This window comes from Macrotis lagotis, chromosome X, assembly GCF_037893015.1.
Source record: "Macrotis lagotis isolate mMagLag1 chromosome X, bilby.v1.9.chrom.fasta, whole genome shotgun sequence".
Taxonomy (NCBI): domain Eukaryota; kingdom Metazoa; phylum Chordata; class Mammalia; order Peramelemorphia; family Peramelidae; genus Macrotis; species Macrotis lagotis.
In genome coordinates this window covers 64,486,930-64,514,735 of record NC_133666.1, presented here as the reverse complement: position 1 = coordinate 64,514,735, position 27,806 = coordinate 64,486,930, and the positions used below count along the sequence as shown (strand labels likewise).

Below are 27,806 nucleotides of genomic sequence, written 5' to 3'. Positions count from 1 at the left end.
TCATCCGTGTATCCCCTCCTCACCATCAGTGTGTCCCCCCTCGCCATCTGCCCGTGTGTCCCGCCTCGCCATCAGTCCATGTGTCCCCCTTTGCCATCTGTCTGTGTGTCCCCCCTTGCCATCTGTCCATGTGTCCCTCTCGCCTGTCCGTGTGGCCCCCTTTGCCATCTGTCTGTGTGTCCCCCCTTGCCACCTGTGCATGTGTCGCCCTCGCTGTCTGTCCCCCTCTGTCCATGTATTCCTTCCCCCTATCCAAGTCCATTTTTCAGATCAGGAAACAGTGTCAAAATGGTGTTAAGTGACTTGCCCAGGGTCTACAAGCTAGTAGGTATCTGAGGGTGATTTGAACCCTGGTCTTTCTGACTCCAGGACTAGAGCATATCAGTTAATAAATACTCTTTCCTTTCCTTATGCTTCCTTCCAGAAGAGCCAAGCCTTAAGAGGAAGAGCAAAAATATCAACAAAAACAATTAACACATAGAAAATATTTGAAAATACATGCAATACTTGATACTATGAGCCATCCACACTTCAAAGGAGAGGGGAAGACTCATTTTTCTAATGTCTTTTCCTTGGGGATTTTGTGAGTTTTGTTTTTCCTTGTTTGGTATCTGTTCTTTCCCCTTCCATTGTTGGAGTCATTATTTTTCTTGCTCTGCTTACTTAACTCCATCAGTCCATATCAATCTTTCCATCCTCTGTAGTCTTCACATTTGTTTCTTGTAACACAGTAATAATAGCTAGCAAGTATACTGTGATCTCAGGTTTACATAAGCCTATTCATGTTTTATCTCCTTTAATTCTCACAACAAAACAGGAAGCTGCTATTATTATTATTATTTTTTTATTATTCTTATTATTAGTCTCACTTTGTAGATGAGAAAACTAAGTCTTTTTTTAGTTATTTATTTGTTTTGAATTTTACAATCTTTCTCCCACTGCTTCCCTCCCCCCACCCCCACAGAAGGCAATCTCTGTTAGTCTTTACATTGTTTCCATAGTATACACTAATCTAAATTGAATGTGATGAGAGAGACATCATATCCTTAAGGGAGAAACATAAAGTATAAGAGATAGCAAAAAGAGACTGAGCGACTTATTTACTCATGATGCAGAGAATTATGAATGTAGAAAAATTATAATCAGAAACAAGTTCTATAATCTTTTATTGCTGTTAAAATCTGGTAATCTTGTTAAGGGTGTGGAAGGATCTTTGCTCTTGAGATGCAAATTGATTCCTATTGTTTCATTGTTTAATGAAAAATTTATATCCTGTCTCCTAATTTCCAACCCCAAACCTTCAACCCTCTCCCTGGTTTCAATCATATAAGGGGGGGATTTTTCTTTTACCCTCAGTTCCCAGATAAGGGCTAATGCTGTAAAACCTAACCTGGTCTTCCACTAGAGGCTGGTCTCTTTCTCTGGCCCAGTCAGTTCTCTCTCACCGTCTTTATCCCTATGTCTCTTTCTCCCTATCTGTTTCTGTCTCAGTCTCAGTCTCTGTCTACCAAGCAAGTGCACCTATGCTTCTGTTGTTGATCCTTTGGGAGATAAAGTTTTTAACCAGTTTACTTTGCTATATTTTATAATAAAATTCCAAACAGTTTTAAAATCTCAGAGAACGCATGAATTCAATTTTCTTTCAGTGAACCTTGTTTCTCAGTTACCCCAAAATTCTTTAACTGGTGACCCCCTCAAAAAATCCCAGTGACAACACTCAGACTTACAGGGCTAGTAAGTAATCTAAAGGAGTATTTGAACTTAGATCTTCATGATTCCAAGTTTAGCACTATATCGTGCCACCCGGTTTCTTCATATTCCATTACAATTATGAACCATATTCTGGGTAACCATTTCCCATTCATTGGGAATGTATTCTGCTACCAGTTCTTTGCTACCACAAAAAATGGTGTTATACACATATAGACATATTTTGTTATCATTTAATAGACTTTCATTATTTACATCTACTATTTGCCAGCACTGTGCTAAGTGATGATACAAAAGAGGCAAAGACAGTCCCTACCCTCAATGAATTTATAATATGATTAGGGAGACAACATGCCAATAAATATATACAAAGCAAATGATGTAAAAGATAAATAGGACATCATTAAGACAGAAAAGGCACTGGAATTAAGAGGGGGGTGGAGGTTTCCTGAAGAAGGTAGGATTTTGGTTGGGTCTTAAAGAATGCCAAGGAGGTCAGCAGTCAGAGCAGAGAGAACAGTCCAGGCATGAGGGACAGCCGGAGACAAAGGCCCAAACCTGTGAGCCAAAGAATGGCTTATGGCCAGGAGGCCAGTCACACTGAATTAAAGAGTATATATTACAGAGAGTAAAATGTAAAAAGACTGGAATGGTAGGCGGGGAGATAGGTGATGAAGAGCTTTCAACACACACAAAATTATTTTGTATTTGATCCTGGAAGTGATAAAGAGCCAGTTGATTTTATTGAGAAGGGGAATGACATAGTTGTACCTTCACTTTAAGAAAATCTGAAAGGCTGAATGGACAATGGATTGGAGTAGGGAGAGACTTGTGGCAGCCCAATCCACTAACAGCAACTGTGATAGCATAGGCATGAAGTACCTGAACTAGAATGGGGGCAATGCCAAAGGTTGTATTCAAGACATGTTGCAGAGATGAAACTGGCAGATTGGAGGAGGGGGAGAGTGAGGAGTTCACAATGACTCCTAGGCTGTGAGCCTGAGGCATGAGAAGGATGATGGTGTTCTCTAAGCAATAGAGAGAGTAGGACTAAGGGAGAGTTTAGAAGGATAGATAATACGTTTTACTGTCAAGGCACTGAAGTTAAGATGTTGGTTGGATATCCACTTTGAAAGCTCTGAAAGGCACTTGGAGAGGTTAGCAGAGTTTGAGACAGGATAGACAGATCTGAGAATCATCAGGATAGAGAGAGTCATTAAATCAATGGGAGTTGATGAGCTCATCAAGTAGTATAGAGGAAGAAGAGAAGGGGCATCCATCACAGAGCCCTGAGGAATACCTACAATTAGAGAGTGGGATCTAGTTGAGGAAAAGTATAGTCAGATAGTAGGAGATGGTGGGGAGGGGTATCCTGAAAGACTTCAACAAAGGGTATGGACATTTGAGTCACTTGATTTGCATAGTTCCAAATTACTTCTGAGAATGGCTGCACTAATTCATAGCTCCATCAACGAAACACTGCTGTTAGCAAACATTGACTTTTCCTATGTTTTTTCATCTCTGTTATTTCACTGGGTATGAGTTGAAATCTCAGGATCCTTTGGATTGACATTTCTCTTATCATGAGCATCTGGATCATTCACTGTTATGACTGCCTCATTTGAGAACTATTTGTTCATTTAGCAGAATGCTTTTTTAACTGTAATGCCCTAAGAAGGCTTCTTCATATTCAGCGTAGGTAAACTCTCCTGTAGTTTTTAGAAGCTAATAGAAGGCTAACAGAAAAACCTGCTCAGGCTTCATTTCTTTCTAATGAAGCTACTTTTCAAATCAAGGTTTCAGGTCTGGAACTGAAGAGTTCTGTAGACTCCTTGGGTTTCCTAATTCTATCACGGAATTGTCAAAAGGCTACCAAGCACACATCTACTTCAGTAACAGGAGTCTCTGAGATCAGAGCACTTAAAAGGACAGAAAAGAAGAATATGGTTCTTGGTCCTTCAAAACAGAGCAAATGAAAAGCAAGGGAAGGCTTAGAATGGACTCCCCCACTGAGAAATCATAGCCACCAAGCTCAAAACCCTATTGCCAGGAGGAAGAACAGAAGGCCTGGACAACTTTCCAGCTCAGGTCATTTGTTAAGCAGCTTTAAACCTAAGTAATAATCAAATACAATAAAGCTGTGTAACACAGAATTAAATGTATGATTGGAGAGCCCTTTCTATTCTTTCAACATCATTTTTCTAGACTATGAAATGTAGTTCTCCATCCCCAAAGTCCAGTAGAATAAAAACAAGGGATTTGTTAAATGGCAGGAGCTCTCTGCCCCACCCCCTACTTTCAGAAAAGGCCTTTCCTTTTGGGCAAGACAAACACACCTTTAATTCATTTTAATAAAATGAGAGACAAACCAATAATTAAAAGGAGCTTGACAAACTAATTTAATTGCATTTCTAAGGCAATAGAATATAACAGACGCAAACAAACATTTAGAATTCACAAATCTGGAAAAAGAAAACATGGATTCATTCGAAATGACATCTTTAATGCTAATTTAAAAAGAGAAACTAATTGTGAGAGCTGTATCCACAGTGCCACCTTGGTCTGGAAACGCAGCTGCTTGTTTGTATGTAGGTTGGGGAAGCAGGTAACATTGTGTGAGTCTATATTTCATTGTATACAAAGACTGTGTGTGTGTGTGTGTGTGTGTGTGTGTGTGTGTGTGTGCAATCTTTGAAAGAAAAAACAAGACAGCAGTTTCTCTTTCTTTTGTTGGGGTGTTTTTTTTTCCCTTGGCATGAGCTCTAATAACCTTTCAAATGTTATTGCAAAGGGTGTGTTAGGCAGGATGGTTTGAAGACAGTGACCAACCCTGAATTTGGAGAGGTGATGCTATTCTTTTCTTGGGGTGGGCTCTAGGCATGGAAAGAAAGAGCCTTCCATTGTCAGCCAGGGCCAATGTGCTGGCTCCTTTTGGTGAACTCTTCTAGTTTGGAGGGAAGGGGTTAAGGAAGGAGAAGCAACCACTGCAGAATAGCAGTAAGGTTTAAAAAATATATATAAAATAGTTTTGGAAGCATCTGGGGATTTGTCTTTGGTCATTTAAGCACATTAGTATATTACTAAGCTATATTCTTTCACTCCTCCCTTTTGATGTACTGCAGCTCAAGGCAAATAGCAGACTTCTAATTTGTCAGAACCTGCCCTGATCTTCTTTGCACAAATGCAAACCCACTGGAGGGCAAACCCAAGCTCAGGAGACTGATTATCCACCCCTTCTCCTCCCTGGCTAGCCAATAATCAATGGTTACATTGAAACTGACTAGATTCCTACTGGGTTTGTAGGAAGTGAGCACCACCCCAGAATTTATTTTCCAAGGTCTGTTGGAGACATACTGACCTTCACCTCACCACTGGACTTCCCAAGTAGAAGCCAATCACTGTGGTGTCTTGGCCTTACCATTCTTTCCACAAAGTACTCCCAAATAGGTTTCCTACTGTGAATTCATCCTCTGACACCCATTTATGTGACTAAATCCAATCCCAGGTGACCTTCTTTGACTGCTTCCTGGGAGTTTAGGTACTTTGAAAAGCTTTTCTCCCCCTTAAGATACCATGATTTCACTTCTGCAAAAGCTTTGCAATTTCACATAACTGAAATTGTATAGTTTATTTTTTTTTGTCAAATCCTCTCTCCCATACCTAGTTAGAAGGGAAGTGATGAGTTAGGAAAAGAATTTTGCATCAAATATCTGTGATCAGGGTCTGCTACTCGAGATTCATAGGAAATGGATATATTAAAAAAAAGAGATGACAGCAAAAACATTCCTCAATGGGAAAGAGGTCAAAAAGAATAGAAACAGTGTTTAAAACAACTACCAATCAATAAAGGTCATGTGCTAAATTGCTCTAAATGGTAATAAGAAATGAAAATCAAAACTACATTGCTGTTTCACCTATTTGAAATGGTCCTTGTGAAATGGTCCAACCATCTGGGAAAGGATTGGAAATTTTTCTAAGAAACTAAAATGTTCATTCTCATTGGGAATTCTATAAAGAAAGGTTCTGAGGATGCTAGGTTGAGAGCTGGAAGGAACCTTGGAGGATATGAAGATCAATTTTTCTTTGATAGATGAGAAAAATGAGGCCTAGAAAGGCTCAGTGGCCTACTCAAGGTAAACCAAGTACTAATGATGTCAGGCAGGATTTGAAGTCAATTCCTCCTGACTACAAGTCTAGTGAGCACCACATTATGCACCAAAATGTTTCCATAAGCACTTTTGGAGGAAGAAGAGAGTGGCTGAACACTCTGGAGCACAATGGTGAACCATACTATAGTACACAAATGGTTTGCAATATTGCCACACAATAAGAAATAAGAAATATGAAGAATCTCAAGATGTGAGAGGCAGACTTAGATGAATGACTGTGGTCAAGTAGGGAAAATAACAGTCACAGTGACTGACTACAACAATGTAAATGGAGAAAACAATAACATCTCAGGGGCCCCTCTCTATAGAAGTAACATTAGACTGGTAATATGGATTAGATGTTAGCTTTAAAGGTTACGTTTCTCAACAATCAATTCATCTTATGTTTACTCCCCACTTTTGTCTCCTAGAATTCTGTGAGTTCTTTCTTTATCTCCCCATTCCACGTAAAGCAAATGGCTCGGAAGAGGTGGCTGATCTCACCAAAGGGCAGCCTGAGTCCACTCCATGGGCTGCTGAGGGTCTATGCCATTTTCAGTGCTTTGGAAGGGGAGATAGTTTTCCATGTGACCTGACATCTTATTTCCTAATTGCCAAGAGAATGATTAGGCCTTTCTTAGCATCCCTTTTACCTGGGAATCCCTGTGCCAAGGAGAAGGCCAGGGGTGATTTTTTAAGAGAATAGATAATGAATAATCTTGCTAAAAATGGACGAACAATGCAGAGAAAAATATTTTAATATACAAGTCATGATTTCAGGCCCTGTGAGGAGAATCATTTGTAACCTTTTGAACTTTTGAGTTGATAATGCTTAGAATTAGTCTTGTTCTTTTCAGAAGAAAATATGATTTCCTGTATTGGCTCTGCCTCTCAGCAAGTTCTCCTCTTTTACTGCATCTCTGACGTCTCTGTCCATAGCTCTTTTTTATTCTCCATATTCCCCTCCACTGTCACCCCAATATTCTGCTTCTATCACCCTAAGACACCACTTCATGCCACCCTCCTATCTCTGGCAATAAACTTTCTACCTCTAACACTCAAAGTAATCATTTCTATGGTCACTCATGACATTTTTGTCCCAAATACAATGTCTGTTCTCTTGATTTTCCCCTGCCATGATACTCCCTGACTTCTTGTGGCATTCAATGCTGGGAATGAAGTTTTCCCTTGATATGCCCTGCCCAGAAGGTAGAAATCAGTGATGTGGTGTTCTTGGGCTTCTCTTTCTGCCTCTGGGACCATACCCTTTTCCTGTCTTTTCTGCTGATTCTTCATGCTCCTTACAACCTATAATTCACTCCAAGGCCCTCTCCTCTCATCTTCTTTTTCCTCTAAGAAACAGTGAATTGGAAAAATGTCTGCTATCTCAGAAAAACATTCAACTTGGAGGCCCAGGACTGCAGGTCCAATTTGGGTTCTACCAACTCCTACTTATATATTCATGGCAAGTCACTTAACTATTCTGGGGCTCTGCTCAAAATGGGGGAACTGGATTTCTGAAACTCTAAATCTATGAGCTCATGATCTAGACATTTTCAGCATTCTTGTTTTTACTTACAGACAAACATTTCTTAAGAGTCCTTCTCCAGGTGCTACCAATAGACTATAATGAAACTTCCTAAACTCTTGGAGCTTGCATTCTAGCAGGAGAGTTAGCTATTACATTTGTAAGGATGTGATGGCAGCTGCTTCATGGCAAGGGGTACCAGAATGTCAATTTCACCCATTTTGCAGTACTTCACAGCTGTAATAACTTGCATGTAGTATGTGGCATAAATATGCTTCTATTAACCTAGGAAAATCATACTTATTGCTAAAATTACGCATACATGAATGTAATTAAAATGTTCTGTAGCATCAAAAATTCTAAGTCATTTAGTGAACAACCTTTGTTCTTCTTACTGGAAAACTAACATCTGTCTGTAATGACTATGTTATTAAAGTTATGCAGAGCAAAGAACTCAATTAATTCATTCTTATGGCAGTTATACTATAGGCTCATTCCTAAGCAGACTGAAGAGAATAACACTTTAAAACCATAACTAATTTCCAGCAATATCTCTAATAAGTAATATCCTATACCTGCCCCAAACAAGACATACAAATTGTTAAACTGGTCCCAACCTTTTACCTCATAAAATAGAGGCAAGCAACACTAGAGAAAGCTTGAAAAAAGCTGTAGGTTCTTCAACTCCTTGAGAATTCACCATTCCCATAACAATTACAAGACCAGCATGAATAATGCTGTGTTTCAAAGTATCCTAGCTTCACGCATGTGTCAAAATCACTTCCATATCTCTATATGTTCTATGACTGTGGACCACTCTGTTTTCTTTAAACTCATGTCTTAATTGCTCCTTCCTCATTTATGCAGACATTTATGTGTACTTCCTGAAAGGCTTGACAATGTAGAAATGATGCTTAGCAGAATCATTATGTAATGTAGGTAAGAGTTTCTAAGTCAGGAACAGCCAGTGGGGTGACTGGTTTCCTGGGAGTGGTTTCCAGATCTCTTGGCCCAGGGATTGAAATGACACTTGCCTTGGAATAGCCCTGCAGCAAAAACCTGTGCAGCCACCTAGCACTTCTAGAGTGCTCAGCCTGCAGAAGGTAAGGAGATGAAGAAAGATTTCAGAGTTCTGCTCTCCCTGGGACAGGACTCTGCCGTTTGCCCACACTCAGATGCAAGTCACAGTCTGGACCCCCATACCACCATAGCCAAGCAGGGACCCTCCTCACTTAGCCAGTGTGGAAAATAAAGTACTAGAGTTCAAGCCCAGTCTCAGACACATAATAGCTGTGGGACCCTGGGTAAGTCTCTTCCCTTTCTGTGCCTCAGTTTCCTCAACTGTAAAAGGCTAATAACAACACCTACCTCCCAGGGTAGTTGCGAGGATCATATGAGAATATGTGTAAAATGCTCAGTGTCTGGCACATAATGGTGCTTAATAAATGCTTATTCCAGCAAGAATGTATCCAGATTCAGGATTGGATTACTCCAAGCCTTCATTCTATTCGGATATTCTCAAAGATCCATGGGCTCACTGATTCAGAAGTTCCTCTAACAATGAAGGCTAACCCCCAAATCCATATTCCTGGCCCCTGTGCCCTCCTATAAAGTCATCCCAGAGACTGCCCTCTGTTGGGTGGCGGAGGGAAGGGGGTGAATTGTAAAATTCAAAACTTTACAAAAATGATAGATAGAAACTACTGATGTTTATCATTGGAAAACAAATAAAATAATAACAAAATTCACCCCAGAGGATTCACCCGCAACATGGTCTAAGTTCTCCTAACGTTCTCTCAACATTTTAGTATTACTAGTAGAACACTGTGGTTGGACATCATTTATTGCTCCTTCCCTTCACTACATGGAAACTTACTTTCTCTTCCAAAGGGGATGCTAGAGTCAGGAAGACCGGAGCGCAAATCTTGTCTAAGACATTTACTAGCTGTGGATTCTAGGTAAGTAATTTTACCTTTATTTGTCTCAGTTTCCTAATGTGTAAAATGAAAAGAATAATAGCATCTACCTCCTAGGGTTGTTTCAAGGAATAAATATGATACCAATGACAAAGTACTTAAATCTCAGCTATTACTATTATAATTAAAATAAATAGTTATGACACCACTGTGTGCTGCTACCTTTTAATTCTTTTGGAGATTCTTGTCTTCCTTGCTGCTATAGGGCAACAATAAAGGTACAATTTAAAAAGAAATGGATCTCTGCTTTTGAGGAAAGCCTGGCTTCCATAAGAGAGCTGGGAAATGTCTTCTATCTTCCTCCTGTCCAGTTCTGAGACCACCTCCATGTCTCTACTCTCTCCAAGATATACACACTGATAGACAGATTCACAACCTGAGATCTGTGGATAAATTTCAGAGTATCTAGAGACTTGGATAGGTAAAAAAATAAAAGCTTAATTTCAATATAATTAGTGTCCTGTGTAAAACTACACTCTATTTTATGCAGTTAAGAGAAAAGATCTGCCGCTTCTCCAATGATATGGAGAAAAGGTGAAAAACTCTTGTTCTTTCTTGAATAAAAGATCAATTCAAATTCCTTGGAGTGATGTGGGATCTAGTTTTGAGACTCTTAATGTCATCCCCAGACTGGAACCTCTGTTGGGGGGGGGGGGGCTCACTATTCATATGATGCCCCTATTCAACTTGAGACAAGGCACCGGATTTCCTTAATAATTGTGGTGAACAACTTTATTGACAAGCACATCTTCCTTCTTTATTCCTTGGCTGATATTTGTGGGTTAGAGGGGCACGGAACACGTTATTTCTACTGTTTCATCTCCCAAGGAATCATGAATAATTTTGATATATGGATGGGAGATGCTTTGTTGAAAAAGGGACTGACAGATGAAATTTTGCTCTAGAAAATCAAGTGCTTTTCATAATCAACAAATAAACTTCAATAGAATATTTTATTTGCTCCATGTTTTAGTCAAATGTGAAATGGTAAGGATATGACACATTGTTCAATCTCAGTTCTTAAAACCTGCTTGTACCCTATTAATACTCTCAACAAGGTTGCCTTCAATTTGTGTATAGCTACCTCTCAAAAAGATTTTATATTAATGAGAAAGTAGGCATAGGTCAACCATCGCTTATAATGAGGATTAATAAAGCTCGGAGATGTTTTACCATGAGTCAAGTATCTTCCCTACCTCCACAATACTTTCATTTCCATCACCCAACATGCTCACAATTGGATTGCTTCCAGCTTGGAACTCCTCTAGATATTCTTATTCCAATCTAGATGCTTTTGCCTCTTTATTTTAATTTCAATTTCAAAATTTCAAAATAAACATAAGGAAGGTCTAAAATACATTTTTGCACATATACTAATGCAAGTGCATTCTATATCTCCTTTAGTACACCCCAGTTGGTGGGGAAAGAAGATTTAGTCTTTCATAAGCATACATTCAATGTATTGAAGAGATTAGACTACAATAAGTTATACAAGATAATCCATACAAGATGTCCTCAGCAAACATTCTCTAGTTTTAGAGAGGACTTAAATATATACTCAAAAAAGACAGAATCAGAATAAAAATTATTCAGGGCTCCTGAGGACATGAGGACACATCAGGTATTTTACAGATGTCACTGAGCATATGGCCAAGCCATTCTCTAGTCTAAGAATTCTTAAACCATTTTTTGTGACATGGGCTCCACAGAGCTTTCTGGTCCCTTTTCAGAATCATGTTTACTGCTCACATTAATCACTGAAAAAAATGCTAAATTTCAAAGAGAGTTTACTGAAAATAAATATGTAAACAGTTTTCTCCATCCTAAGTCCACAGGGCCTTGAAATCTATCCACAAATCCCAAGTGAACACTTTGGCTCTATCAATTTGTCATTGAAGATAACCACTGGGTGGTAAATCTAAACACCTTTGGGTCTCAGTTTCCTTATCTATGAAATGCTAAGAACTGGCCTAGATGACCTCAGAGGTTCCTACCAGTCAAACAAAAAAGAAGCCTGTGTCCCAACGTGTTCAAATATCAGCAAGATGGAAAGGACCTATTCCACATAGAGAGGGCAGAGAGAGGCATAATACCGGATGTGATAAGAGGAGAAAGACACAGAGTGCACAGCAGAGTTCTCTTTGTGACTGACGGCCAGGATTGGGGAGGAAACAAACCTTGGCAACTACTAACTTGGTGAGGCCTCAACTCATCTTCTGTTCACAATAAGTAGGAAGATTGACAAAGCTAGAGCAAAATGTCACACTTTGGTCTCTTTTTCAAAGTATCTTCTGCCAATATGTGAAAATTATTCATGATTCCTTGGGAGATGAAACAGTAGAAACAACCCTATTCAATGGCCCTCAAACTACAAGTATCAGCCAAGGAATAAAACAGGGAGATGCACTCTCAACAACGCTGTTCATCACTGTCAAAGGAAATCCAGTGTCCTTCCTTTTTGCCCCAAGCCCCATTGCCTATATACCTGGTGTGAAGTTCCTACTAGTAAGCAAAAGCTGAACATCTCACTGGCTGAATGAGAATCTAGGCCTGAAGGTCAGTACCTTCCCAATCAGTTCCCCATCACAGTGATCCACAAAGAATGGCCATTTTCTCCCTTCTTTCTGGTTGTCCATGCAGCACATATTCATCTTAATGAGTACATGGGTTTTTAAATGAGAGTTGTAAAACAAAATGGCACTATTTGCATTTCAGAGTAATCAGTAATATCCAGCTTGAATTTTGTCCAAAACAATAATAGTGTTAAAAACAATCTGTCTCATGTTGATCAGTTCAAAATGAGAAGTTATAGCTTTAAAAATCTGCTACAAAATGATAAAGCTGTTTCTCAGGTATACAGAAGTGGGAAGAAGAGAAAGTTTAGAATGATGATGAAAATCACCTAGGCTATGTTCAAATGTAGCAAATTAATGACTAACCTCTACCTGAGGCCTTTCTTCCCTGAATGTTGATGCTAAGCCTTCTTGCTTTAATACCTTTCCACTTTGCTTCCCTTGAGATGCTTCCCTTTCTTCCCCATGACTCCTAATATCAACATATCCAATCTTTTCTCAGTCCTTAACAGCCTTGACCTCTAGATGAATCACTTAATGCTACCATTCACTCCTCTCTTCAATCTTTTTCTTTAAACTCTTTTCCTCCCTTGGTTTCCGTAACCATTCTCTTCATTCTCCTTCCCCATTTCTTTTTCTGGTTCTCCTTCCTTTCCCTACCCCCTCAATGTATGTATGTATGTATGTATGTATGTGTATTTGTGCAGTAGAGTGCTGGGCCCGAAGTCAGGAAAACATGAGTTGAAATTTGACCTTAGTCGATTAATACTTGTGAAACCCTTGGCAAGTTAACCTCTGTTTGCTTCAGTTTCCTCAACTATGAAAAAATAATGATTTACAACACTTACCTTCCAGGGGTGTTGTGATGATAAAGTGAAATAATAGTTGTAAAGCAGCGCTTTGCATTGCACAGAGGGCATTTACTAATTCTTAATTTAAAAATCAAACAGATACTTAAGAGAATAACAAGGGGGAATAGAGGTCCTCCTCAAGTACAGGACCTTTGGATGGAAGAACCACCCATGATATACATAGATGAGTAAAAGAAAAAATAAGGTGAATTGAGTAGGGATTGGCACTAAACACCGGGTTGGGGGGGGATAGGAAAGGGAAATCAAGGAAGCTTTTCTAAAAGGAAAAGGCACCAAAGCTAAGCCTTGAAAGAAGGATTCACAAATTGGCATGTCATCCTTGAGCAGGGGCCATGCCAATCTTTTCTGTATCATTCCAATTCTAGTATATGTGCTGCCAAAGGGAGCACCTAAGCCTTGAAAGAAGATAAGAGTTCTAATACATGGAGATGAGAATGGAATACATTCCAGGCAGGAGAGGCAGTATGGGAAAATGTAGAGAGATGGATTACTTGGGAATTTGAGGCAAAAAGTAGAAGAATTTGGCTAGAATTTGCCCTACAACGGGAACAGTTTGTTGCGTAAGTTGGAGCCAGACTCCAGAGAACCCTAAATACCAGTGTTAGGGAGCCTCTATTTTATCCAAGGCTCAGAGGATATAAGGAACTACTGAAAATATTTGAACAGGATAAGAGGCCCAGTGAAACTTTTTACAGCAATGCAGAGGATAGACTGGAAGAGGAAGAGACTGGGAGCAGAAAGACAATGTGAAGAAGGCTCCAAGAGGCCTGCCTGGAGTCTGAAGGAGTAGAGAGAAGGAACAGAGAGGAGAAAGCCCACAACAACCAGCAATTGAAGAGTTGTGGGCAGAAATTGGGGAGTGAGAAACACAGAGGGAGAAGGAAGAGACAAAACCACAGATCCACATGCCTGGAAGAATGTTAGGATCTACAACAGGAACAGGACATTCTTCAAACTGGAAAGGTTTAGGTCTGAGAAAGCTAATGAGTTTTATTTTGGATCTAAGGTGTTTGACATGCTGATGAAACATCTAGATATCTATGTCTCCAGCAGACAGGTGGTGATATGGATTAGGGTTTGATAAGGAGATTTGGCAGTCATTCACACGGGTATTATAACTGAACTCACTGGAATAGCTAAGAGCACACACACACACACACACACACACACATATATAGAGAGAGAGAGAAAGAGAGAGAAAGAAGAGAGAGAGAGAGAGAGAGAGAGAGAGAGAGAAAGAGAGGACCTTTGAGACAACCATATTTAGGGTACAGCAATTAGGTGACCAGAGACAACGTAGATAGGAGAAATGGGCAAAAAAAAAAATAAACAAGAAAAGAAACCAAAAAATGGCCCCAGAAAGAAAGGGGAGAATACACAGGAAAAGGGGGTGATCAACAGTGTCAAATGATAGAGGGAAAGGAGAATAAATGCTGGGGATGTGGGAGAAGGCCACTGTCTTGAGCAATCCAGATTAATGGTAATCTAAGAACAATTTCAATAGAGTAATATGGTCAAAAGCCAAATTGAAAGATAGTGTTAGATGAAAAGCAGGAAGCATAATGGACAGATAGATAAGTTTTTCTAGGAGATTCATTACCAATGGGAGCGAAAACATAGAATGATAGCTTCATAAGTTCTGCACTTGAGTAGCAGCTAGGTGGTACAACAGCCAGAGCATAAGCCCTGGAATCATGAGGACCTGAGTTCAAATTCAGTCTCAGACACTCTATTGTGTGATCCTGTACAAGTCACTTACTCTTGGCTCTCTTTTCTTCCATCACCCTCTTTCCCTATGATGATCCACTACTCCCACAGCTTCAGCTTTCATATTTATCCAGAAAAGGTCAAAGTCTTTATGTCATCTCTGATATATTTCCCAGATTCTGGTTTCTTCTTTTCTATGACCTGCTAGGCATCTCCATGTGAATGTCTCATCAACAACTCAAATTTATCCCATTTAAAGGTAAATACACAATCGCCTCAAAACAGCTGCTTTATTTATTTTACTATTTCTGCTAATGACTTTGCTTTTCTTCTAGTTCCAGAGGCTCACCAGCTCTCCAACAACCACTGAGCTTTTCTTTTTTCCCCCCCATATCCCTACCAGTTTCCAAGTTCTACTACTTGGTCCTTTGGGATGTGTGTCCCACATCTCTATCTCTTCACCATTTCTACCCAAGGCTACTCCTCTAGTTAGGAAACTCTTCACTTTTAGGCTGAACCACTATTGGAACACTCTAGCTTTACACACTCTCTCCAGTTTTCCTTCCTCTAATCCATCCATCACACCACTGACAGATTGGGAAAAGACAACTGTGATTTATATCAGTCTCAACCCCTCATTCTACAACTTCCAGTGGCCTTCTGATCTAAACTCCTAAGCCAGTCCATTATTTGTTCCAACTAAGCTTTTTCAGTATTCTTGGTCTTTCACAACATATGTCAGACAAAGGGAACTACTTGGTGGCCAAAATCACCTTGCATGTTCCTATCTCTATGATTTCACTAATGTTTTTCCCTATGGGTGCAGTGCCCCATCTGCTAGCTTTGTCTAATTGATACCCATCTTTTAAAGTCTATTACAAATACCACTTCCCCCATTGAGCCAGATAATTGAAAGTAAGCTTTCTATACATTTAAAAATGAATAACACTCTACCAGCATACCTGGACAAATTGTTCCTTCATGTATGTTTTCTTCTTCATATATTCTAATTCCTACTGAGGCAAGAGTGATAGGTGATCCACCTATGCACTTTCTACTTTACCTAAAAGCCTATTCTGTACATAGCTGTATCAAATATTCAGAACATAAATACAAAATATGTAAGATGAGGTTCTTCAACCAAAGTAACATTTTAACTATGGTAGGGAAACTTACTACTTAAAGGATTCTATAATTCATCCTTTGGTAATGTGAATAATCACTTCTAATTTATCCATGTTTCAAACTCAGGCTTTTTCATATATGCTTATTTAAAGCCAGACACATCTACATTATTAACTATAATGGCAAACAAGAAGGAGGAGAGAGGGGCACTGAAAATGGGTGTAAATGATGATTCATTTTCTAAAAATAAGTCTTAGAAGTTTTTTTTTCCATTTCATCTCTCAGAATGACGTATTAAGACCCTATCCTTTAGTTATAAAAACTAAATTTCTAGTATATTATCAGAAGCAATCTGCACGATACAAAAAAACACTTAAGTGCTAGCCTAATTACATATTTCAGTGATTCACAAACACCTCAAAACTGTTACTGTCAAAATGAAACAAAGTGAAGGCTGGGATGAGAGTTTGACAAATAAAATCTTTGTTACAGATGCTAACCAGGATGAGGAACAAGCACAACATGAGATGCACCCCCTACAAAACAAACATCAATACCATCTGAAGGAATGCCAGAAAGGCAAGGCAAGAAGGAGAGAACAGAAGGAGACCACTATATCATAGTAAAGGGAATGGGGAGTCATGAACAATGAGGCAGCATAGAGAGACCCACTGGACAGGGGAGCTAGATGAGGTCTACATACGCATTCTAACTCTGACAGTTATTCCTTGCTATGTGAACATGAGCAAGTCAGTTTATATCTGGGCCTGAATGTTCTCATCCATAAAATAAGCAAAAATATGGGAAAAAGTAACTTCTTCAACCAGCATATCAAGCAACTCTTTGGAAGACTCAAAGAAAATGGTGATTGACATCATTGAGGTCAGTCTCCTCCCTTGGAGGGACTGACCACAATGAAATCCTGTGCCTTGGTTAAAAGAACCCAATGCACAAGGTTGTTGGCCCTTGCCAATACAATGCCAATGCAACACTTGGCATTGGCAAATGATAAAGCCTTAGAAAATATCAGCCATAATAATTATGATTATGATAGCCAAGACAAACTCGTCTTGAATAGAAGTGCCCTTTAGAAAGGGCAACAATCTCACATGCCACATGCCAAATTAGAAAGACAGGCATTTGTTTCTATAAGACTCGAAATTTTGCAAAGTACCTTACACATATAACAAGTTATATTTGATACTTATATTAGATACTATGCTTGAGTTTATATATAACTGCTTTTTTTACAAGAAAGTTTTAGACATACATTACACACTTCAAAATTAAATTCACTGGCTAATCCTTGAGGTAGCAGCCAAAGGGTTAAGGAAGCTTTACAACCAGGGAAGGGAAGGAGTTGGACAGCAACTAGTCCAGATTTTAGAATTACTGTTGCTGTTTTTGACATCATTAAGAAATACAGATTCAATATTTTACTTTTTCCTTTCTTTTTCTAATTTTAATTTTTTTTGAACTAGGTAAAGAAAAAACTATGAACACAAAGAAATGCAAACATTTACATATGAAAAGACCAGAAAAAGAGGATCATATATAAAATCACAATCTCACTGTACACAGTTTGATTCTTTTAAAAAAGTATCCATGCAGTTCAGAATGTTAACCTCCAAATTCTCACAGATTTCTCTGGATCCTGTGGACTCTCCTTCTAATTTCTTCTGAGCATTTTCTTTAATTGCTTTTCTCATTATATAAATCATTCTTCAGGATCTGCTCACTTCACTCTGCCTGAATTCAGGCAAATCTTTCCATATTTCTCTGAATCCATCCCCTTCATCATTTCTCATGGTGATAAAAACAAAGATGACACCTGGAGAAATTGAGGATGACACCTGGGTGTTGGCTCAATTCTTCACTGTCTCTCATCTCCCCCTCCCCCCTTCTTCAAGCGCTTGACAAGGCCTGCCAAATTTACCTTCAGGAACCTCTCTCCTGAACCAGAAGAAATAGCAAAGGGGGTGAATGAAGTCAGAGCAAGAGAGATGGATTTGAGCTTGCTCTCATCTTCTTGCTTTTTATAGTCACTATCCTAGTACACGCCCTGATGATCTCATGCCTCCAATACATTGACAGCTTGATGACTAGGCTCCCTACCCCAAATCCCTCAATGGCCTTCCTCCTAATCTCAATCCTAGGGTCTACACTTAAGTAAACAATTGACTTTTCTTCTAAAGGGACAAAAAGAGCTGGGGGATAGACAGAGTAGCAGAATGTGATCATGGCTGAGCAGGAGAGTGGGTCCTACACAGGGTCTGCTGGGGAAGTACTTACTAAATTCCCTGTCATTTAGAGGTTTATCTTGTTTCTTACCACAAGAAGGGGGTGCATACTTTTCCGTCAATCACACAGATCAACCACTGACAGAATAATGACTAATAAGAAGCATTTCTACAGAAAGAAATATGTCAGGTTGAAGACATAGTAAAAGGTCTACAGAAGAAAAAGGAGAAAAATAGGAGATTCAAAGTAGTGCAGTGGAGAGAGTGCTGGGGCCAGAGACAAGAAGACCTCAGTTTCAATTCAATCTCAGATACTTAATAGCTGGATACCACTTAACCTCCGTTTTTCTAAACTGTAAAATGGGAGTAAGAAAAATCAGTGGCTGGCACACAGTAGGTACTGTATAAATGTTTGTTGCCTTTCTTCTTTCCCTCTGTGTGTAGTCCAGAAAGCTAAAGACAACGCCATTTTGTGGGCAGTTCCAATATGTTGCCCTGAGTCTGTTTGGATTGTGACACCCACCCTGTCTGAGGACTTCCTTCCTCCTGAAATCACAAGGACAGCAGGATTCCAGGAGACAGCTAACCTGAGGAAGAACCTTTCCTGTGACTAGCCCCAGCAATAGATTCTTTCCAATCAAAGGATACTACACCCCCTCTTCCTACCCAGCAAGCAACAATTCCTCTTCAATCTCAAAGTAGCTCATATACCACACATCTGTTCTATAAGCTTTGTCCTTTTGTTCCTTTGGAGAGTCTCTCCCTGGCTTCCCTTGGGAACAAATTTGAAAAACCTTCATTGCTTCTTCACTTTCTGGTTTGGGAAATGGGGTTTGGATTTTGGTTTAGATTTTGCTTGATTCTGCCACTGACAATTTTATCCAAACTTCCTAGTTAAGCAGGAAAAAAGATGACCTAGTCACACAGGCTAGTTCTTCGGGGCATCCCACATTCCTGGAAATCTCTTTCTCTAACAAAGAAAATGGCTTCAGTGATGTGGAATGGGAGAGGCTTCTGACAAAGAGAGCAGTTACCTTATATGAGCTAAATCCTGCCAAAGGCTCCCTACTTCTCTGGCAGCAGCATGGCTTTGGGGCCCAGATAACTTATGGCCAGGCATAGAACACACTCTATTTTACAACATTTTCTGAATACACCTGTGAAGGATGGCCACACACAAATAAACACCCCAGAGGATGTGTTGACAGGTCATTTACATCTGCATTATATACTGAGAAAGTAACTACCTCTAAGCATACCTTTCAGTTAGCAAACGATATTTGTAGTTTAGACGGCACTAATCTTTGCAGTCTTGTCAAATGTTTTAAAGGACCTTAGCAGAGCCAGTGACATCAGGCTAAACTAATCAGAGGCAGCTGATGCCCAGTTCACTGAGTAGGACCAACCTAGAGACCCAAGGTAGGCAGGGAGAGGCCACAGGCAGTCACTGCAAATCAAGGAGTGCTTTAATGCAAATGAAATTATTAACCTGTAACAATGCAACAAAAATGTTTTTTGCTGCCCATGCCTGGGCACAGCCACATTCTAGCTGCTGAGACATTCTGTTTGCACCAGACCCATGCTGCAGTCTGCTGAGGGGGAATTTCCTAAAAGTGAGGCTCACCAGTCTTTTTTTTTAATCACAGAAAGGGTTTTTCCCCTTTCTTCCCCCCCCTTCTTTTGATTCCATTGGTCAGAGCCTACTTTCGAGGTTCTTGTTTCCATGGCAGGCAAGCAGGCAGGCAGGCAGAGTGACAGCTCCACCTATTATGACATCCCTTAAAAACCAAGATCAAATGACAGGCAGCCTGTTAACTAGACTCTGGCCCTGCCTGCCTTAGTTTGGCTGAAATGCCTTTTTCATTCTGTTACTAGAAGTGGCTTGCTGGGAACAAGAGAAAGGTAGGTGATGCTATAACAAAGATGTCAGTTTAAGTTTTACAAACCAAATGGGTGAAAAAGACAAAAGCCAATTTTCCAGGACTTTTCTTCCTCACTGCCTCGAGGATGGGAAGCATGAAAAGAAAGTTGCATGTAGGGACAAGGCTTTCCTGGAGGCCACCCTTGTCTTCTCTTCTGCTGCCTTTTGGCTTAGCTTATGGTGACACAGGAAGCTGAGGAAGACCAAGGCCTCACCTTTCCTGGCTAAAGGTCAACAGCTGCTACCTCTGGAGTCATCACTTCACTGTCCCCAATAATCTGACGGTGCAATGGGGCTGAGCTGGTCAGCTGCAAGTAGCCCTGCACACATTAGAAGTTTAATCAATGGTGGCTAAAGTAAAAATGTTCACTTGCCCCATGCCAATACACATCACTCCTCAACCCCAACTCAGGCAGCAAATTAGAGAGGAACAACAATGACTGGACCACAGTATCTGATCTTCCAAGTCACCATAATCCCAGGATGTGCAGAAATGGAGGCAGCAGGTTCCAAAAAAGCAGCTTTTGACAATGTTCATCTGAAGAAACTTTCTGGTTCCTCAATCTCTCATGTGTGGCATGATGTTCCTGCAGGAGGCCTAAGAGCAAGGATGTGGCCTTTTCTTCTACTTGCACCCAATTCAGGTTTGGTGGCTTCAATTGAGCTATTTCTTAATAGTAAAGGTACTCTTTGGAAAAAAGGGAAGAAAAGAATATCATTTCAATTAACAGACTGATATTCAGGGATTTGGGTCTTTGAAACTATAAAGTCTAATTCTCTAAAGACAAAGCTCGTGGTCATCTGCAAGGTTCCCAAGCAACATGACTGTCCAGTACAAATGCCATCTCCATTGGCCCTCTCCCTGGAAATCATATCAGAAAGCTCCTGGTAAAGCTGAATTTCAGACTCTTCACATCCCTCAAGACAGTAACCTAAATTGAAAATTGCTTTCTTCACACCTAAGCCATGCCGGGAAGGTGGGGGAAAATGTTCAGCCTGTACTCTTTTTCAGGACATATGACAATTTCCAAAACTATTTTTCAAATACCGTTCATAGCATATATCAGATTCGATAAAATGACAAGAACTCAGAAACCTCAGTATTCTGGACCTTCGTGAAAGCAATCTGTTTTCCAATACTTTTCTCATAAACATTTGCTTCTGGAATATATGAAATATGACTTTTGAACTTCACTAGATATTAGGGGTGGTGAATGAGAGAAAAACGGGATTCTTTACCAAAATGTAAGTCCCTCATTTATGAAGACTCCCTCACACTCAAACAACTCCTTTTGACAGAAAATGCCAGGACAGAAAGTGAGAGGCTCAAAGTCCTCAGAGAAGGACTGAAGCAATGATTGAAAAATGATTTGGAGGAGAGAGCCTGGAGCTGGGAGATATATTCATAAGCCATTGAGAGGAAATGAAAGAAGACTAAACTAGGGTGGTGACAGTGGGAACAGAAAAGAGGGGACAGATTTGGGAAAAATTTCAGAGTGAAGTTAAGAAGATTTAATGCCTACTCAGAGGTGGAGGCAATGTGGTGGAGGCAATGTGCTGAGAAAACAGCCTCAGATGATAGTAAAAATATAAAAAGGTTGATGAGGAAACAGTGACAAAATCAATAGAAGAGGGAAAATGAAGAAATGATATTGAAAGAAGACTGGTAAAGTTCTAAACCCCAGAATTCATTTTGCAAAAAAAGAGAGCACTCAGGTAGAAGCCAATTGATCCAGAGTTGAGAGAGGTGAGTGTGCTTGTGGGCATGGTGACATTTGACTTCTGTCCAAGGTTTCCCCTCTTCAATCCCATGACTATTCCGGGACCAACAGTGTGTGTGTACTCCAAACACCCTGCTACTCTTCTCAAAAACTTATCTACTAGGGACAGCTAGGTAGTATAGTGGAGAGCATTGGTCCTGGAGTCAGGAGACCTGAGTTCAAAGCTGACCTCAGACACTTAATAATTACCTAGTTGTGAGATCTTGGGCAAATTATTTAATCCCACTGCCTTGTAACACTGCCCCCCCCCAAATACAGACAAACAACCTAATCTATTAAATAATATAGCTACCAGTTCTTTTTGTTGTCTACTAATTCAGGGCTCTCCATAGTGGAACTCCAACTTCGCTGCTAAGTCTGATTTCCTACTACTGAACTGCTATGTTTCACATTTCAGTGTTTCAAACTGACGAGCTGCTAAGTCAGCCATTGATACCTTTCTATACTCCAACATATCCTTCACTACTGAGCTCAGGAGTCATCCTCAACCTTAAGATTAGGGGTTCTCAACTAATTTTTTTTTATTTTGCTCCCTTAGAATGCCATTCAGTAAATGTTCTTATAAATGTATAGCAAAACATGTACTGAATTACCAAGGAACTTTTCATATTAAAAACAATTATCAAAATATTTATTTTTAAGTTTATGGTCTTCCCCTCTCTGCCTCTATTCCTTTGTAGATGAGGAAGGTACAAAGGCATGGAATACTGTTTTTAAAGTCCAGCTGTTTTGGTTTGTGTTAGATGTGTTGGTCAGTTTTTATTTATTTCTCCTCTTTTTCTTTAGAAAAAAATCTTTGTTATATGTTATAGCTCTCAAAGAAGAAAGGACAGGGATAATGGAGGGCAGGGATGATTTAGATGATGCAAAATCAAAAGATGTGAATAATATTGATTTAAAAAAAAGATCAAAACATTTTTCATAATCTAGTTTGTTTTATTATCATTTGACTACAGGCCTAACCCCTATTTCTTAGACTTCAGACTCCTGGATATCCAGAACTCTCATTTTTTGTGTTTACATTTCTTATTAGCCCAGGGTCCTGAAAATAGTCAAGGCTTCATGTTTGTTAAATTGTAGACAATTTCCTTGGAGAAGCAAAAACCAAGGAAGCCACACCATAGTTTCAATTATTTAAGTAGCATTCTGATGACATTTTTGCCTGGGGACAATGACCACTCAAGGTCCAAGTTAGCAATATGAATTAGATGCTCTGCTCTTCATGATTCCCTGGGTGTTGTTTCCTACAGCATTGGCCCTTCTCATCATACTCATACATGTCATCCAGTCCACCAAGTCAAATACTAATTGTATTGTTTTTAAACATATTCAACTGCATACCCTTCAAAATCATCCACTGACAATTGACTATTTTTTTTAAGTTAATGGTCTTTCATTGGAAAAAAAAGACTAGCATTTACAACTTGGAATGGACATAAATTATAATATCTTGAGCAGCCATGTTGATAGTTGTGCTGAAGTCCACAGCCTACTCTGCCAGCTCCAAGTCATGGTAGAGAAGGTTTTAAAAATAGAGAGTCCAAAGATGCTCCCTTGGTGAAGTTTTCTTTTCAAAAATTTTGCGTGAACAGTAACAGCCTGACATCCGTTTCACTATAGTGCAATGCAGACAATGCTAAACCAATAGAAACACAGACATGGCCATCCAGAGTTTAAGATCATCATTAGGGTTTGGAGCACACAAGTACAGAAGAACCACCATTAGGGCTACATCTTGAAATCCTGCATCCTTCCACCATATTGCTGCATACCATCCTGAGGTAAACCAACTTTACTTCATTGTATTTACTTTATTTTTTTTAAGTAAACCAGCTATGACAATTTATACTAACAAATTGAACTAAATAACCCACATGGGTACATTTTTAATTCTGTTTTTTTTTGTTTTTCTTTTTTTTAATACAAATGTCTGACTGTGCTCAATTGTCAAACTGCATGCATGAAAAACTGGCCAGCGCAAACAGTGTAATAATCATTAGCAAATGGAACTTTAAGGAGTTCACTAAGTGCTTCCTGATCATTTAATGTAGTAGTACAAGTACTTATATTGTAAAACTGATGTGTAACTTGATCTTTTGGGGACAGGACCACCAACCAATACATGCAGATTTTTTTTTTTGAGGACAGAAGGTACTTTGACATTCAGTTTTGCTATACAGAAACAGAATGAATAAATGAACTTTTTTTGCAAGAGGTAAGTAAAAGATTCAATTTGATTCATCTGGGGTGGGGAAAGGTGAGAGGAGGTCTTCATTTTGCAGTCATTATCTGTACAAATTCTTCATAATTGACTTGTCCATCTCCATCAATATCTGCTTCTCTCATCATTTCATCTACTTCCTCATCTGTTTTTCTCCTAAGTTTGTCATTACATAACATAGTTCTGCTGCACTGATGTAACCATTGCCATCCTTGTCAAAGACTTGGAATGCCTCACAAATTTCTTCTTCACTGTCTGTATCTTTCATTTTTCTAGCCATCATGGCCAAAAATTCAGGAAAGTCAATAGTGCCATTACCATCAGCATCCACCTCATTGATCATATCCTGTAATTCTGCTTCTGTTGGATTTTGACCCAATGACCTCATGACAGTTCCAAGTTCTTTTGTTGTGATGGTGCCATCGCCATCTTTGTCAAATAGGGAGAAGGCTTCCTTGAATTCAGCAATCTGCTGATCAGCCATGGTGCGCAAGAGGGGCGAGAAGGGAGCCCGAGAGGTCATTGGGGGCCGCTTCGGAGGCGACTCCGCTGCCCTGGCGCTCAGACCACCATCCCCTTCATAGCTCCGGCCTCCAGGGCTGCCGACGAGGTCGCTGCTGGGGCTGCTCTGGCTGCCGCTGCTGGAGCCGCCACCACTGCTGGAGCTGTCACCGCCGCCTGAGTCACGGAGCCCCCTAGACAATTGCCTATTTTATGAGAAATGATCAGAATCCAAACATGGGCTGGCCAGCCTAGCCTCTCTCAGAAGGAAAGTGCCTCTTATTCCACAGAAATATCTCACGATAGCATCCAGGGCTGCCACTTTATGAACAACTGAGCTATTAACTACATACAACACAGGGCCAGAGCCAATTAATAAAACTTGGCTGAAATTGCCTAGTTGATATAGATTGGTGGGGTTTTTTTAAAGAGAGAAAAATCAAAGCAAATGATTTGGTTTCTATAAAGAATAATTTTAAAATCCATTTTTTTCAACAGTAGTTTAAAAAATGGGTTATACTCAGGTGGCAAACAGAGAATTAACAACTCTGTTAAAACATGAAACAAAGGCCACAGAACATTATGGAAGACTGCTCAAGTCATTAGAAATTCTGTCTTGGTGCTTCATCAGCAGGATTTTCTCGGCAACAGTTGGTAGGAAATAGAAGTTCAGTGTCTAGGAAATACCAGTTCATTCTGTTTCTTCACTCATTTATGTAACTATACCACAACACACAGGAGAGATATAAAGCATGGCTGTCAGATCTAACCAATGGAAGCAGCATGACATGACTATTACTAGTTATCATATTTTGGCAATATCATTTGGCATTTATTCACCATTTTTACTCAAGTGATATTAAACCTTCTACCAGTAAATACCGTGGACTTTTTTTTTTTATCAGTTTGTCATTAGGTAGGATTTCCTTGGATATGGTTTGCTGGCCTTCAGTCTCAGAGGCAACCTTGTTTTTTTTTTCATAAAAATTACATTCTTTCACAATTCTCTGAGTACCCTGTGTAGTGGGAGGACCCAAAAAAGGAGGAGAGGAATCAAGAGGACAGAGACACAGACCTGAAAACTGGGGCATAGTAACTGGATTTCAGAAGATGTAAACACAGATGGTCTTACTTGTCATCCATTTAAATTCAGGGACACTGAAAAGGAAGTGAAAATTATGGGAATATCTGGGAATTCCTTAGATGTAGAAAGTCATCAAATTGAAGAGGGAAAAGTGGCTTAAGACTCTATATCAGAGGCTAATAGGCCTAGAAGCATTTTAATCATGGCTTCTTTCTGATTGCCTACTTAGTTTTTTTCTTTACTTTTTAAACTTTACTGATTTTTTTCTTTAAAAAAAGAAAATAATATTTTTCTGTTATTACTATTGTGTAATTACTAATTAATAATGATAAATGCTATAAGAAGTGGCTGAATGGTGCAGTGAATGGAGCACTAGCCCTGAAGTCAGGAAGACCCAATTTCATATCAGGCCTCAGACACTAAGTACTACTAGATATGTGACCCAGGGCAAATCACATCACTGTTTTTGCCTCAATTTTCTCATCTGTAAAATGAGCTGGAAGAAGAAATGGCAAACCACTATAGTATCTTTGCCAAGAAAGCCCCAAATGGGGTCACAAAGAGTCAGATATCACTAGCTGATCAAAAGAAAAGTGCTAGATAGTTCCCCTATGAATCTATATACATAGATATCACGTAATACTAATTATCTATATTTTTCCTTTAACCTAGACTTTTTTTAATGAATGTTTTGCGTTTTTTTGTAACTCAGACATTTAAAAACAATTTTCTGCTGCTTCAATCTGATGCTACTTTGAGATTTAAAGAAAGTTAGTTCCCCATCAGTGTTAAAGTGGTCATTAAACATGTAAATCAATAGAGCTTCATCATAACACATTTTAAGAAACTGAAACCTAAGGAGACCTATGAGGGCAAACACGAGGGATATAAGGGAGGCTGGAGGTTCATCTTGGACCCTGTGATCTCTCTGGCTACAACCTGAGGAGAGGAGCAATCAATGATGGTACAGCAGAATCAATACCTGTTCCCCTTTTCATCAAGGGGAGCAACAAGAGTCTCTTGATTCTGTTCTCATTCCCACACTCAATGCTCCCATCTAGCACCCCACCCCTCAAGCAGTTTAATGAAGAAAGGCCTTCTTACAGGGAGCAAGAGGCTCTTCCTTATTCCACCTCTGATGATTATTCCATTTCTGATTATCAGGCATCAAGATTCACCCCATTTCTCCTACCTCACTCTTAAGCATGAAAGTTTCCAGATAAGGTCAGGAAAAAAAGAGTATTACTCTGCACTCTTACCATTCCCCCTCCTCCTACTTCTGCTAGTCCTCCTCCTCCTACTATACACATATCTTAGATAGATCACATAGGTTTGTTCCAGAGCACTGAAATAAAAATGAAATTACAATATAGCAAATCTACAAGTATTTTGGGTTTCCAAGTGCACTTAAAAGTTATCTTTACACTATCTATAGTCTATGAAGTATGCAATAGTATTATGTCTATAAAGACATAATAACTAACTTAACTAAAAATATTTTATTGGGGCGGCTAGATGGTGCAGTGGATAGAGCACCAGCCCTGGAGTCAGGAGGACCTGAGTTCACACCTGATGTCAGATACTTCATAATTACCTAGCTGTGTGGTTTTGGGCTGGTCACTTAACCCCATTGCCTTGCAAAAAAAATACTTTATTACCAAGGAATGGTAACCATTATCTGAGATTTCCAGCAAATCATAATCTTTTTGATAGTGGAACAGCTTGACTTGGTGTTGAGGACTGCTGACTGAGCAGGATGTTGGCCTAGTCTTTCTTGGTTTTCAATATGTCTACTTCGTCACTAAGTTTAATCATTTCTAGTTTTTGATTTAAATGAACAGATGTGCAATTCTTTCTTTTACTCTAACACTTAGAAGCCACTGTAGGGATATTAGTTGGCCTAATTTCAATATTGTTGGGTCTTGGGGAATATGGCAGTCCAAGGATAGGGTGAGAAGTGGGGGAACTGCAGACAGTGGAACAGTAAGAACATAACCAATATTAATCAGTTAAGTTCACTGTCTTATATGGGCATGGTGCCCCAAAAGAATTATAATAGAAACATCACCCATCACCATCACAATTGTAATGATAATGAGAAATTAAATATAATGAGAATTGCCAACATGTTAATACAGAGACATGACATGAGAACCTGCTGTTGAAAAAATGTGCCCACAGACGGTTTTGGTTGCCACAAACCTCCAATTAGGAAAAACAAAAGGGAAAAATCCTACAATACCCATGAAGCACAATCAAATGAAGTGTGCCTGTGCTAGCAGCTACCATTAATATGGTGCTTGTTATGTACCAGACAAATATGATCTTATTCCATCCTTTCAACAGTCCTGAGGAGTGGTGCTCATATTATTCCCATTTTACACATAAGGAAACTGAGGTCATCAAGGGATCAAATGAT

At 39.5% G+C, this 27,806-nt stretch overlaps 2 protein-coding genes and 1 pseudogene across 5 annotated transcripts in view; all 3 read right to left on the bottom strand.

The window, feature by feature from the left end:
- Positions 1-27,806, bottom strand: part of DIAPH2 (diaphanous related formin 2) — an 857,560-nt gene that overhangs the window by 370,196 nt on the left and 459,558 nt on the right. The gene's annotated exons all lie outside the window — the stretch shown is intronic.
- LOC141503064 (calmodulin-A-like) lies at positions 136-24,377 on the bottom strand. The gene is given in 2 exon segments (XM_074208183.1): positions 136-23,950; positions 23,953-24,377. Coding segments are annotated over 2 exon segments (471 nt in total). The 5' UTR covers positions 24,326-24,377; the 3' UTR covers positions 136-23,852.
- On the bottom strand, positions 13,096-13,196 carry LOC141503675 (U6 spliceosomal RNA; annotated as a pseudogene).